Source organism: Microtus ochrogaster, chromosome 18 (assembly GCF_000317375.1).
Source record: "Microtus ochrogaster isolate Prairie Vole_2 chromosome 18, MicOch1.0, whole genome shotgun sequence".
NCBI classification, from domain to species: Eukaryota; Metazoa; Chordata; class Mammalia; order Rodentia; family Cricetidae; genus Microtus; species Microtus ochrogaster.
Genome location: NC_022020.1, coordinates 62,452,682 through 62,466,731, shown reverse-complemented (window position 1 = coordinate 62,466,731; position 14,050 = coordinate 62,452,682). Strand labels below are relative to the sequence as shown.

The 14,050-nt window shown below is 42.5% G+C and overlaps 1 protein-coding gene across 1 annotated transcript in view; it reads left to right on the top strand.

Moving 5' to 3' along the window:
* Positions 1 to 14,050, top strand: part of Setbp1 (SET binding protein 1) — a 333,048-nt gene that overhangs the window by 295,541 nt on the left and 23,457 nt on the right. Inside the window, exon 5 of the mRNA XM_026783404.1 lies at positions 3,481 to 3,651. Coding sequence (XP_026639205.1) covers positions 3,481 to 3,651 — 171 coding nt within the window. The remainder of the gene's footprint in view (positions 1 to 3,480; positions 3,652 to 14,050) is intronic.

Genomic DNA, 14,050 nt, shown 5'->3' with positions numbered 1-14,050 from the left:
TAACGATGATTTTGATAGTTGACAATTCCTCAATTGCCTAGGGTTTCCGTAGAAGCTCAACAGTGCTGATGGGAATGACAAAGTGTTTTCAGTGTCATTTTATTGCGCTTAACAGAGTCTGTATCATAAACAGTTGAGTGGCAAAGTATACCCAGCAGGGGCATGATCAGACCAACCCTAATGAGATGATGTGGCCTGAGACTAATTTAGATGGTAAACATTTGCATGAAAATGGGTACAACCGAGATGACTGGGTATCAGTTCATTCCCGAGTGAGGGTTAAATATTCGTCTACTAATCCCGTTTATTGCCTCCATTCCCTCAACATGCCATAATTTAAATAGAAAGGTATCTGTGTAACCTGTATCCGCAGGTACAAAGATGGCTCATCAGTCATTTTTTTTTTCCAAAGCAGCAGTTGTTCAGTGTAATGAATGCTGATAGCTTAGTGTTCCAAAGTGTGTTTGGGAGGGATCCTGTTGAGGTCCTGCCGTGAACAGAAATGGGGCGTTTGTTTTGATTTCTTCCCTGCCTGCTGTCTCTGTGAACAGACCTGTTAGCAGCCACAATCTAAGGACCATTGAACATTCTACCCTAGTATCATGCTCATAGATAGTTCCAGAACTTTTTCTCCTCAAACTCTCTTTTCTCAATAGAAAAGGAAAGTTAATACATGTTTGTAGTTTAGAAAATATTAGTAGTTGCTAGAAGTAGTGGCTCATACAGATAATCCCAACACTTGGAACCCTGAGATAGGAGGAGTGCCACCTGCTTTATAGGCCAGTTTAAATTACACAGTAAGTTCCAGAATAGCCTAGACTACAGAGTGAAACCTTTCTTTTCCTTAACATAATCCTGTATCACATATGTATGATATATAATATGATACACATAGAACAGTAAAGTCAAGGCTAAGAAGTGAAGGGGAACTCTTCCTGATCCCCACTTTCTATACTCCACCAATCCCTGATCCTCCCTCCTTAGAGTAACCCCTGCTAGTTACTTAGATGGATGTTTGCACAGGTGACTGTAACTACCCTAGGTCCTGTGTTTAGTCCATCTTAAGCACAGCTGCTTATTTTGCTAATAATGCATACTGATGTGGGAGTGATTTTTTATTAATAAAAAAACTGTCTAGGCCCATTTTATAGGCCAGCCCTTAGGTAGGTGGAGAAAACAGAACAGGATGTTGGGAGAAAAAAGTTGAGTCAGTGAGTCGCCATGATTCTCCTACGCCAGACAGACGCAGGTTAAGATCATTCCTGGTAAGCCAGCTTGTGGACTACATAAAATAATAAAAATGGGTTAGATCAATATGTAAGAGCTAACCAATAAAAAACTAAAACTAATGGGTCAGGCAGTGTTTAAAAAAATACAGTTTCTGTGTAATTATTTCGGGACATAAGCTAAGCTAGCCATGTGGGCGGCCGGGTGCAGGGGACACAGCCTCGCCGCTCTTATTTCAACACATACTGCACACATTTTTGCATATCTTGATGGATGTACCTTGTAATGTTGTTACCATAGAACTTGACATTTGTCTCTTTCTGTCCTCAAAATACCCTGAAATGCAAGATCAGAAAATTGCAGAAATTTTATTCATCATGGCATCTTAAGCAAGAGTTTCTGAGACAAGAAGGAGAGTAGGAGGAGGGTAGCAGGGGCGAAAACAAAACGTTGGCAGGACCCACTCTTGAGATGCCTTCAGCTGTGTGGACCAGTTGGGTAATAAGGCTTGTGTCTTCCGCACGAAGCATACTGTGAGGGGCATGAACTGCGTTCGCTGTTAGTATGGTCCAATGGACTAAGATGGTCTTAGCTTTAGCATTTTGCAACTGGTGATATCCAGCGCTACCTAAGAGCTGGGGGACTTTATTCAATTTTTCCTTAAGCTCCCCAAAAGGGTGCTCCTCTCATCTATAAAATTAAAAAGATAGTAATAGCCATGGTCATACCTCACCGAGCTGTCATGAACCCAAAGTGATTAAAGGTGATCTCACGGTAGTAATTAAGATAGCCTTGCTCTAGGAAGGGACTATATCACTCAGGTTGGTTAGGATGGGGAAAAAAACAGTGTCAAGAATGACTGACAAAACCCAATTTGTTGTTATTGGTCTTGGACTACAGACGGAGGAAGCCTGAATAGATAGCCATTTGACATGGATGAGGCACACTCAGCCCTCTAGGATTAGATGTGGTTTACAGCTATGGATGTCGATAGGTGCCCATAAATCCTTAACAATATCAGAAAAGAGAACTGAACCTATCCTTACAGCTTCAATTGCTTCTGAGGAAGTCATGGGTTATATTAACCTCCATATCTGTAATAATATGGATAGGCAGTTACACAGTAGAAACGTGCAAAGCATGGAGTGTGTCCTGGAACTCATTCCAAGTGCTTAGCATCTCCACTCACCTGGATGCTCAACACGCCTCACAAAGTTCTCTCATTGCCCCACCTTTTAAGATAAGAAAGTTAACCGTAGAAACTCAAGTTTAAAACTAGAAACTTGATTATTAAGTAACATTAAATTACCTTAAGTAACTTGTTCTTGGTAATAGCCTAGAAATGCCTAAACTGAAAAAAGGGGTCCAGATTAACAAACAAGGATCCAGGATAGCCCATAAAAGGCTATTAGGAGCTGTAGCATCCTAATCACTTGACCTATGATGCTTGTCGAGTCCTGACACTCAGAACCCTCCAAATCAGCTGTTCAGTTCAATCTGCCATGATCCTTCTCAGCCTCCAGCCACCACTATTCTATATTCACAATGGGAGACTATCTATATTTCTAGTCTAGGCAGTGGAAATGCCAAAGTTTCATTCATTTTTACTGTGTGAATGATATTCATAGTGCACCCCATCTTCCTTATCCATTCAGCCACGTGTAGACACCCAAGATAATTATCTATCTGGATCCCACTCCTCCCTATCTCCTCTCAGCACCAAGAATGACTTCCCCTCACTGCTCCACATGAGCTTGGCGAAGCATCTCTTCATGACGATCTTTTAACTTTAGACTCTCTCAGCAGCTAGACTGAGTAATGCGCAAGCCTACAGGAACTGGATGCTCAGTGTTTCTTCTCAGTGGTCTCGTCTTCCCGGCCAAGTGAGATGGGAGACTCGCTAGGGTAGGAATTGAGGCAATCACCCTTCATATTCCATTCAGGGTAATCTCTGGAAAGATGTATCTCCTGATCCTCAGAACACTAATGGATACCTGATAACATTACACTGTGTCATTACATATGTGTCTGCCTCAAATCTAGTCACTCATTTTAGAAAGCCCTTAGTCCCGACATCACCCTCAAACTAGCCATGGCCATTTTTCCCTTTTACGTATTCTCAATTTCCTTTCTTTTTGTACCCGAAAGAGGACAAACAGTTGGACTGTTTACTTGAATCATGGCCAGGTTTTATGATGGTTGCCCTCCTATTCCTTTAAATCCACTACAGGTTCTTGACTTATTGTTTTTCAGGAATGCCAAGTCCCCACTTAAAAGTGGACCAGACAGCAGCACATAGTAAGAGCGAGGGCTCAGTATCCACCATGATGGCCAGGAAGAAGCCAACCGCAGTGGACAGTGTTGCGATTCCTTCAGCCCCTGTGTTATCTCTCCTGGCTGCATCTGCAGCGACAACAGATGTAGGTGAGTTCTTCCCACACACTGATGACGGACTCTGAAAAAGTCCTTTAGTCACGGGGATAAATGACATCACAATACAGTGTATCATAGATGAAGCTCAAAAAATCAAGCTAACGGTTCGATACAAATGTCCTCATAAAAAAGCTAATAAGTAAATAAGTCAACACTGAACACCGTGATGAATGTCTACGTTCCCTGAACTCAGGCAGCGGAGTCAAGAGGATCAGTTCAAGGTCACCTTCAATTACTTAGTGAGTTTAAATAGAGAAACAAGTAAATAAATTTGTAATAGCAAGGACCATAGCTGAGAGTGTGACTCAGTGGTAAAGTATTTGTCTGATAAGCATAGGTATCATCCAGACTATCAAAAAATTAATTGGTTAATTAATTTAAAGCAATTGCAGTTTGAGTATCTCTAATCAGAAATGCTGTGCCCAGAAGTGATTGAGAATACAGTGTGGGGGCCATTTGCAGATGCATGTTAAGACATTCGAACTTCTAAAAAAGCAAATTCAAACCTGTAGATAACAAACTAATCTATCATTTAAAGTCCTTCTCGTCAAGCTGTCTTTGTTCACAAACACTGTAGATGAGAAGGTCATGGTCCATCTCCCCAGTCTAAATGATCATGTGTCAATCAGCTGTCTTTACCATCTGTAAACACAACAGGGGAACCAGTCTGTGGCCGAATATGAAGTGACTCAGCCTGAAACCGAAACAACTCGTGATGGTGTCACCAGTTAAGTCATCACTGAGTGAGTGTTAGGAAGAAACCTTGAGTTCTGTCATAGTGCAGACCGATTGTCACGCTGACCCTAAAGATAAGGTGCCTCATGTTCTTACCTGGCTGCAATTTTAATAAGTTGAAAAAATGTTAAGGGAAAAAGCAAATAGGAAAAAAAAAATCAAAGAAAATCTTTGAGAGTCTGTTTTAAAATAAATGCTAAGGGTTACATGTGGCACATGTCCCAGGCCCTGCAAACACACATCAGGAAAAGCAGAATGCATATATCTCTTGAGGTAGATGAAGTGTGGGGCCCAGTGAAATTCATTTGCCTTTCATATATGCACCACAGACTGTTTGGGTTGCTTATTTTGAGAGTTTCACACATTATTGCACTGCATTTTCATTGTTTCTACTCCTCCTCCCTTGCCTCCCCTGCATCCTTCTCTCAAATTCATGTCCTTTTTTAAAATAATGTGTATGTATGTTCTACTAAATCCAATTAGTGTTGCATATATACATACACACACATATATATATATTTCTGTATGTTTATGTGTGTATATATGTGTGAATGTACAGTTGACCGCCTTAGGATGGGTACTCCACCAAGGGCCCGACCCTGAAGACAACTAACTCTCCTTCCCTGTCCCACCATCAACCTGTTGCTCCCTACCTAGAGAAGGGGCCCTGTGGTGCCTTCCTCTATCCATGCCGGAATGTTAACTAGTGTTGTCTTATGCAGAAAACCGTGTTATTCAAAGATCTTGAGGATAACATTTCTGTCGTGTCCAGAAGACACCTATTTTGTAGCTGTCTTTCCAGTCCTCTGGCTATGATAGTCTTTCTGCCCCCTTTGTCATGATGTCCCCTGAACCTTGGGTATGAGGAGATATTAATATGTGCATTTGATGATGGACACCCCGTCACTTTTTCTCTGTGCTTAAAGTAGTTATGAATCACTGTAGTAGTCTCTATCTGGTGCAGGGGACGTTTCTTGGATGAGTTGTGAGGGTTTTACTTATCCATGGTTCTGAACATAAGTATTTAGAAGGCTGGATCAATTTTAAAAGATGGCAGGACTAGGTTCTCATCTATGGTCTATGACCTTTCCAACCATGGGCTCTTGGCTCGGTTTACAATACCATTCCTGAGTTCCTTCTATAGAGTGGAGTCTTAAGTTCAATAAGACAGAGCTTCAATACCCCTGACATATTAGTGCCACGATTTCCCTGTTGGGCGTATCTTGTCCAGCTGATCCATATTGTAGTTTGAAGGATTTGCAGCTGGATGGACTGTTGAAAATGTTTCTCTCCTGGTGGCTTACATAGTATCTTCCAATACTAGAATAGCTAGCCATCAGGAAGGAGACTTCCAGGGCTATACCAGCTTGACTTCTCCAAGTCCCATGACCAAAGTGTATGACAATGTCAGCAGAAGAGTCTCATTGTTCAATTCTGGCAGGCAACCATGAGCAAGGGCAATAGTCTCTGCTGTTTTGGGGGTCACATAGACCCTTCTCGATGAACACTGGCATCTCACCTGGCCCTGAGCTTTTTGTTGAAGAACTATATGGCTGCTGGGTGGTGCGGGAGTTTTTAAAGGATTTCGTTTTTCTTTACAGTTGAACATAATTCATAGACAATACAATAATAATAATATATAATAATTCATAAGAGATAATTGTATCTATGTACCCCACTCATTCCGTTCATCAGTTGAAGGGCATCTGGAATGGTTGTATTTCTTATCTATTGTGAAAAGAGGAGCAGAAAATACGCAGGAGCAAGTATCTCTGTCGTCTGTGCGCTGTTTTTAGTGACACTGTGTTTTGGCTGAGACCCATCCATGGAGTCAGGGATAGAGTGTTCCTTTGTAGTTTCATATCGGTGCTCCAAAGTTTAGAATTCTCAAGATTTTTAACTTAAGGTTTGCAAATTAGGGATGCTCAAGCTAGGCACCTTGTACCCCTGCCTCTTTTATCTCTTTCATGATGCTGGGACAGAAGCCAGTCACCGTGCATGACTGACCTGTGCTTTGTCACGACTCCAAGGCCACACCCCTTCATAGTGCCACTCCCTTTCGGGGTCATTTCCTTTCATATCACCATATTCCACTTCCTTGTCCCCAAAGGCTTGTAGTCACATCGTAATGCAAAAAAAATACATCAGTCCAACTTCAAAATTCCTCATAGTCTATAACAGTCTCAAACTCATTTAAGAGTCTAAAGTTAAAAGTCCTTTCTGAGATTCACACAGTCTCTTAACTGTAATCTCCTATAAAAATCATAATCAAAAAACAGATCCTATACTTCCAACATATAATGGCATAGGATATACATTGCTGTGCCAAAAACATAGGAAAGGTAGAATAGCAAACAAAACCAAATCAAAAACCAGCTGGGCAAACTCCAAACTCTGCATCTCCATGTCTGATGTCAAAATGCTCTTCAGATCTTCTCCTCTCTCCACCTCTGTTGACTGCAGCACACTTCTTTCTCTTTGGCTGGTTCTACTCCCTGTTATCAGCTTTCCTCCGCAGGTGTCCCACAACTCTGGCATCTCTAATATCTTCGGCTCTCCAGGGAAACCCAGGCTTTAAATCCACAGCTTCACTATTAAAATAGCCTCTCTCAGGCTTCCATCCAGGGACACCCTTGACATATGCCTGGCCTCAGCAGTTTTCCTTAGCCAAAAAGGAAGATTCCGTAACCCGTTCTATGCTTGACTCTAATGCCAGAATCACGTGGCCGAAGCTGTCAAGTTCTACTGTTTGCAAGGTCTAGAACAAGTCCCAGTTCTATCTTTACCATTTTTTGACTGTTAACCATCAGTGCCTACGTTTGGCTATTCTGGAACTTTGTAGAACGAGTGGGCGTGGAACTCAGATATTCGCCAGCCTTTCTTTCCAGTGTTGGGACTAAAGGCTTGTACCACTGCACCTAGTTCTAAGCTTTTCTTTAATTCCTTTTGGCAAGATGGAAACTTAGCTGGGTGGGATCTTTCGCTAAGATCATCACTTGCTTTATTCCAGTTTTTAATGCCTTTAAATTCTTGAACACAAGATTTTGCTCTGTTCCACTTCTTGGTACTCCATTCTCAATCTGTACAGTTTGTATTTTTATTTTCTCAGCTTGCTCCTTTTCATTATAATCCTCCATCTGAGTTAACACTAATAACCACACTACAGAGTCTATACCAGGCTGTTTTGAGATTTCCTCTGCCAACAGAATTGGTCCAAAGCTCTTCACTTTAGCCTCTAGGCAACATACCAGCGTTCTTCTCCTTTGAAACCTATTGAGTCTGGCCCTCACAGTTCATCAGGTCACACTCAGCACTGCTGTCTTCCATGCTACTACTAGGATGTCCATTAAGTAGCACTTAAAACATTTCACTGCATTCCTAAGACAAGCTCCCAAAGTCCTTACTCCAAACAACAGTGTAGTCCAGTCTATCTCAGCAGTACCCCAATCCCTGGTACCTACTTCTGCCATACTTAGGATTTCCATTGTTGTGAAGAGACAGCATGACCACAGCCACTCTTATAAAGAAAAACATTTATTTGGGTTTGGCTTACAGTTCGGTTCAGTCCATTTATCGTGGTGATGCGAAGCAAGGCAGCATGCAGACATGGCGCTCGGGGAGGAGCTGAGCGTTCTTACATCTTAATTCACAGGCAACAGGAAGTGGTCTGTCTCACTGGGCATGGCTTGAGCATATATGAGCTCTCAAAGCCAGCTTTTCTTTTGTTAATATGCTTCCTCCAACAAGACCACACCAACTCCAATAAGGCCACACACCTCCTAATGGTGCCATTCCCTGTGGAGGCCATTTTCTTTCAAACCACCACAGTCACAAAAGAACGGAAGGGCCTTGATGGACCAGCGGAACCTCTGTGGGAGGGCAACCAGGCAGAGAAACCTGTGTGTGATACGGCAAGGAGGAATTCAGGAGGGAATAACTTGACTACAGCAAAAGATTTGGGATGTGGTCTGCACTATTCCCTTTGAAAACACTATTCAAACTTACTGTTTATGCACCGAGACCTCTCTTCATGAATTGAAGAAATTTCTGTTTGTTTTTTTTTTTTTTACCTTTGCTTGCCAAGCACAGATATTTCCCAGAGGCCAAAGACAGGTGGTCCACAAATCCCCTCCCCCCGAACTCTTCCATTCAGTGTGAAAGACAGTGTTGCTGGGATCATATGGTTATATGGGCTTACCTCCTCTGCTTGTATCCAGCAGGTAATTTACAAATATGCCAAGCAGTCAGGAAAGCAGGTGGGTATTAACGCCCTCAGTAATCAGAACTAAGCCAAAGCTCTCCTGTGTCAGGATGCAGGAACAGGCTATTTCATTTTGGCAGTATGGAAACGAGACCCTCGTGAGAATTGCACAGATTTGGTTGATTTCCGGGCTCAGGCTGCAAAGCAGATCTTTTGCAGGGAAGCAAGCCAGGGATCTCCCCCAGGTGCTAGGACACAGACCTTTGTGAGATCCCGCTCTCCACAGACAAATGGCTTCCTACAGACCTGGGGGAGTTGGGAACACACGGGTAGGCTCCTGGCCAACATCCTGCTTCCCTCCCTATGTGCAGGAATGAACGCAGCCTGAATTCGGAGAGCTGCCTGAGGTCACAGAGTTGGATTTGAGTCTAATTTTCTCATCTACTGCCTGAGTTTTAGTGGACCCCCACCTTTCCCGTGATGAACAGCAGATTTCTTTCTGAGCTGGGAGCCTCTGCTTGTTTGGAGAGCAGTTAAGTGAAACTCACTATTGCTTGGGAGAGATGGGTCTAATTCAAAGCAAGCATGCAGGAGGCAGGTAATAGTTTCTGAGTTTGATTTTATCTAATTGCATGCTGATGCACTAGCCAAGCGTGCCTCTTGTGGAAGTGTTCACTTGACTCTTGTTTTGCCTCCTTTCATCTCTCCCTATAAACAAAGTAAATTTAGAATTACTCTGTGCTTTGTGAAGAAATCAATTTTATGATACGCTGTTTCCTAATGGGTTATCATTTTTACAGAATGGTTTGTGGAGCCAGACAGGTTATAGTTAAAATGAAAAGATAAATTAAACGGCTTACAAGGCAAAAATTGAATAATATTTCTGTTTTTTCTTTGAATATTTCATACGTGTATACAATGTATTTTGATCATATCCATTCCCCACCACATCCCTCCAGCTACTCCTAGGACCACTTAACATCTCTCCCTTCAAATCCTTGTTTAAAAAAAGGGGGGAGGGAGAAAAAGAAAAAAGGTTTTTCTGATCAAGGTTGAAACTGGCATGAATCTGTGGGTACCATGAGTGCAAAATTAGTTTAAGACATACTTAAACACAAGAAGGCACTGGAAGAATTCAGACAGTTGGTTGATTTGTTCACATCGAAATATTGAATGTTCATCTTCCTGCTATACTTGAGCACATACAGTAGATGCTCATTAAATAATCTGAGTGAAATCATTGGTGCAGAACATAAAGGATGAATATCTGAGAAAGATTCACTGGGTCCTAAAACCACCGAACAGTAGGATGGGCATTAGGCAGTGTTGGTAGATGGTAACCAAATAACCAGCCTGGAGCCAAAACAGGATTTTTTTGTTCAAACGTGTGACCATTAACTGTTATGAAACAATGTTTTGTACCATATTTTATATACCAGCATTACAATATGGGAGCAAAGACTATAAATCAAAGTCTAACAGTGTGCATTCTCTGGCTAACGTGTGTGAGCAGTTGGACAAGCACATGTCAAAGGGAGCTTTCAAGTAGTTTGGTTTAAGGCAAATTTTTGGTTTCATGGACTATGAGACATGTGCTGGTGGCAGAGTTATTGGTCGGTAGGATGAGCAGTGGAGGAGATGCCCGAAGAAAGTGGCCCTCGTGAGCTCCTGGAGAGTGGGAAGGGAGGGAGGGAGGCAGGGCGGCAGAACCACTGGCATTCTAACGGGCCAGCTTGCGTGATCACACTGCTCAATGGCTATTGATCTGCTGTGGCCACAGCCGTCTAACTCAAGGGAGAGCAGCGTCGTTATTGGAAGTCATTAGGGCTAATGCAGTGGAGGCTTCAATAAGGTTTGTTCAAAGTGATGCAGAATTTGAAACAACTTCTATTACACTTGCCCAATAATGATTTAATAAGCATATTAGATAATCTATACTGGAGTAAGTTAGGCTAATTTTTCTTGTCTCTGCATATTGATATAACTTCTTGGGAGGGTCATGCAGTAGACAGAGAGTCATGATTTCACTCCGAAAGCCTGGGTTTTATTTTTCTTCTGTCCTATTTAGGATGAGACCGCATTAATAGGTACATCCCAAATCATAATAAGAAAAATCAAAAGAGTAAGATTGTTATGGTTGTATCCCACAATGTCAAAGCCAGAATGATGGGTGTAAAATGCATACCACTGTTTCTGTTCCCATCTCTCTCCCTATGCACAGAAAGATGACAAGGGGAGATACACACATAGACAGAAAAGCACAGAGAGACACACAAAGATGCACACCCATGTGTGTCTCATACATGTATAAAGATAGAAGCACTCAGAGACACATAACACATGGAGAAACATACCTCAGGCACATATATGGAAAGTGACCCATGCATATGTTAGAGAGAGGGAGGGAGAGAGAGAGGCTGACTCATCTTAGGTCCAAAGAGGACATCAGCGGCCAATCTCACGCTCAGATGTAGCTGTGCTAAGAGCGGAACAAACAGTTCTGAGTATTATGAGTTCTTGATTCTAATGGTATGAGGTGGAATCCAGTGTGCTGGTAGCCAGAACATGATGATTGGGGAAACTGTTTCTAGTGCCCAAGTCTTCAACTACTAATTGTTCCCCTTATTGCCTGTGTCCTTTAGAGGGTCTTTGAAACTAACAATACTCTGGTGTAAAAAGTCATGGGGATTTGAAGATTGCACAATCATTTATTTCACGTGTTTTTTTTTGTTTTATATGCAATCACCTTGTTTTATATACAATCATAGCCACCGCATCCCTCATGGATGGTTTAGCCAAAGACCTTGTCTTTCAAAAGAATCAATGGAACCAATGAATATGCAAATTAATAGAGTTTGGAACATCTGAGAACCATAAGTCCAAACATTGGAGAAGTCTAGAGGTTGTAAAAGTAATGCCTAATAAACTGAAACACATGACTTAATATATGCAAGGGAAAACCTCCATTCAGAGAAAATAAAGTCTAAGATGAGAACCATTGATCAAGTTATCTAAACTGTGCTATCCATGGACCATGTTAAAGCATCCCCACAATGACTCTGTGTTTGTCTGAAAAACCCAGTGATGTAGAAGGCTGATAGAAAGCTGCCGTCCATCGGCTCTGGGTCACTTTATATTCTAGGATGACTGGAAGACAGTATGACCCCCCCCCACCAAGGTCTGCATCAAAGCCAAAAGTTTGCTGAAAATTTTTAACAAGTATTTATGCCCCACATTGAGAAAATCAGTTTGTGTTGTGGTTTGCTTTTCGTTTGGTTTGATTTTGTTTGCTTTAATCTGGATATCATAGAGCCATGCATGGGCAACACAATAACATTTCTGAGAATAATTCAGTTTCCCAGCATTGGATCCCCACCCCCATTTCCATCTCCTTGGAAATCTTCACTTTCAGATCAGGATTTTCAAAGGACCCCGGTTATGCTGGTTAAGTTTTGTTTTGTTTTTAATTGACACAAACTGCATCATATCGAGAAGAGGAAGTCTTAGTTGAGGAATTGCTTCCATCAGATTGGCCTGTAGGAAAGTCTGTGGGGAACTTGCCTATTAATGTCTGATGTGGGAGAAAGGCCCAGTCCACAGTGGGCATTGTCACCCCCTAGCAGGTGCTCAGGAGTGCTATAAGAAATTAGGCCTTGCAAGTTATGGAGAGCAAGGCAGTAAGCAATATTCCTGCACGGCCTCAGCTTTTGTTTCTGTCTCCTGATTCCTACCTTGAATTCCTTTCCTTCTTTCCCTTCATGATGGGCTGGAAGCTGTAAGATAAAATCAACCATTTCCTCCCAAAGCCATTTTTGGCTATAGAGTTTACCACAGCAACAGGAAGCAAGCTAGAGACCTGCCATCTTTAGGGGAGCGAAGAACGTGCTGAGAAAGACGGTGCAAAGGAGGAAGAAAGGAAAGGGCATTGAGATTGATCAGTTAGTGTCCTAATAATCAAAAATATGCTCATTAAAATATAGACTTCTGGAGCTTTAATCAGAAAGAAATAGCCAGTCCAGCAGAGACAGCTTTTCAGAGACAATTAATAGTTCTTGAGCAAGCACGGCTGGGGGAGCGAAATAACTCACACCCTCCCATCTGCTCTGCGTCTGCGTGCCAGCTGAGGGTTATCAGGTGGCTACTAAATGGGTCAGTTGAATGTGTATATTCTGACTTCCTACTGTCTGCACTTATAAGCTGGGTAATGTCCAGCTTTAGGGTTCCTATCTGTAAAATAGGGAGAAAGTACATCCTGTGCAGAGGACCACAGTAAGGAAAAATGAGATTCGTGGAAATCTCAGAGAATTAGTGCAAGTTCAGCCACTGATGATTGCCAATGGTGCTATGACTATTATTCTCATTGGTGCTATTTTTTCTTTTTCTTTTCTTTCTTTCTTTCTTTCTTTCTTTCTTTCTTTCTTTCTTTCTTTCTTTCTTCCTTTCATTTTTTGTGTGTAAGCAGGGTTTCTCTGTGTAGCCCTGGCTGTCTGCAGATTCAGTTTGTAGACCAGATTGGCCCTGAATTCACAGAGATCCTCCTGCCTCTGCCTCCCGAGTGCTGGGATTACCACCACTTAGCTTAATGCTTTTTGTTCTATACCCACCTTTCGTGTCATCTGAACGCTAACTTGGGATGCTCTTCTCTGGAGTCCATTCCATTCCTGCCCACTCGGGGGTCACTGAACACCACAGCCCTGTGCTTCCTTGGCTTCCCATGAACCCACGGCCCCATGATCTCCACATTTGGTATAGTGTGCCCACACCTGCATCGCACATTGCACTGAATCCTGTCTTCAACTGCCAGGCCTTATTTAAAACCCTCAACTCTGGGTGTTGTGCTTGAGACAAGCTAGGTGGTGGTTCAATAGTAGTTAAGGTGTAGTACACAGCTGCTTCCTGAAAAAGCGTGAGAGCCACTGAGTGTCGAGGCACACGCTAGCATCTTACCAGTCAGTGCTGTGGAGCACTGGCTCTCGTTCCTTATCTTCCGTAAGTCCTGGAAACAGAACCATTCCAATAAGGTCAGCAGAAGGTGACCTGGGAGACACGTTGGAACACCTAGTCTTCTTGTTCAATAATATTAGTCCAGTTTCTGACTAACCTTCCCAGTGACCTCAGGGGAAAGTTGTTTTTAAGTAAATAGTCTTAAATGGGACATGAGGAAAATGGCTCAGTGGGTAAGAACACTTGCTCTGTAAGCAGGAGGACCTGAATTCAAGTCCCTACCACCCCTATGAAAAGCCAGCATGGCTGGGCATGGCCGTAATCCCAGTAGTGGGCAGCTGAAATAGGGGAACCCAGGAGTTCACTGGCTGGAGACCTGGATGAAAGGGCAAGACTCCGGTTTGGTGGGGCCATTTCACAAGGCAATAAATCATAAAGAAAGACACCTAGTGTCCTGCACAGAAGCACTCACAAGTCACACACTTATATGCACACACAGAGGGGAGGGGG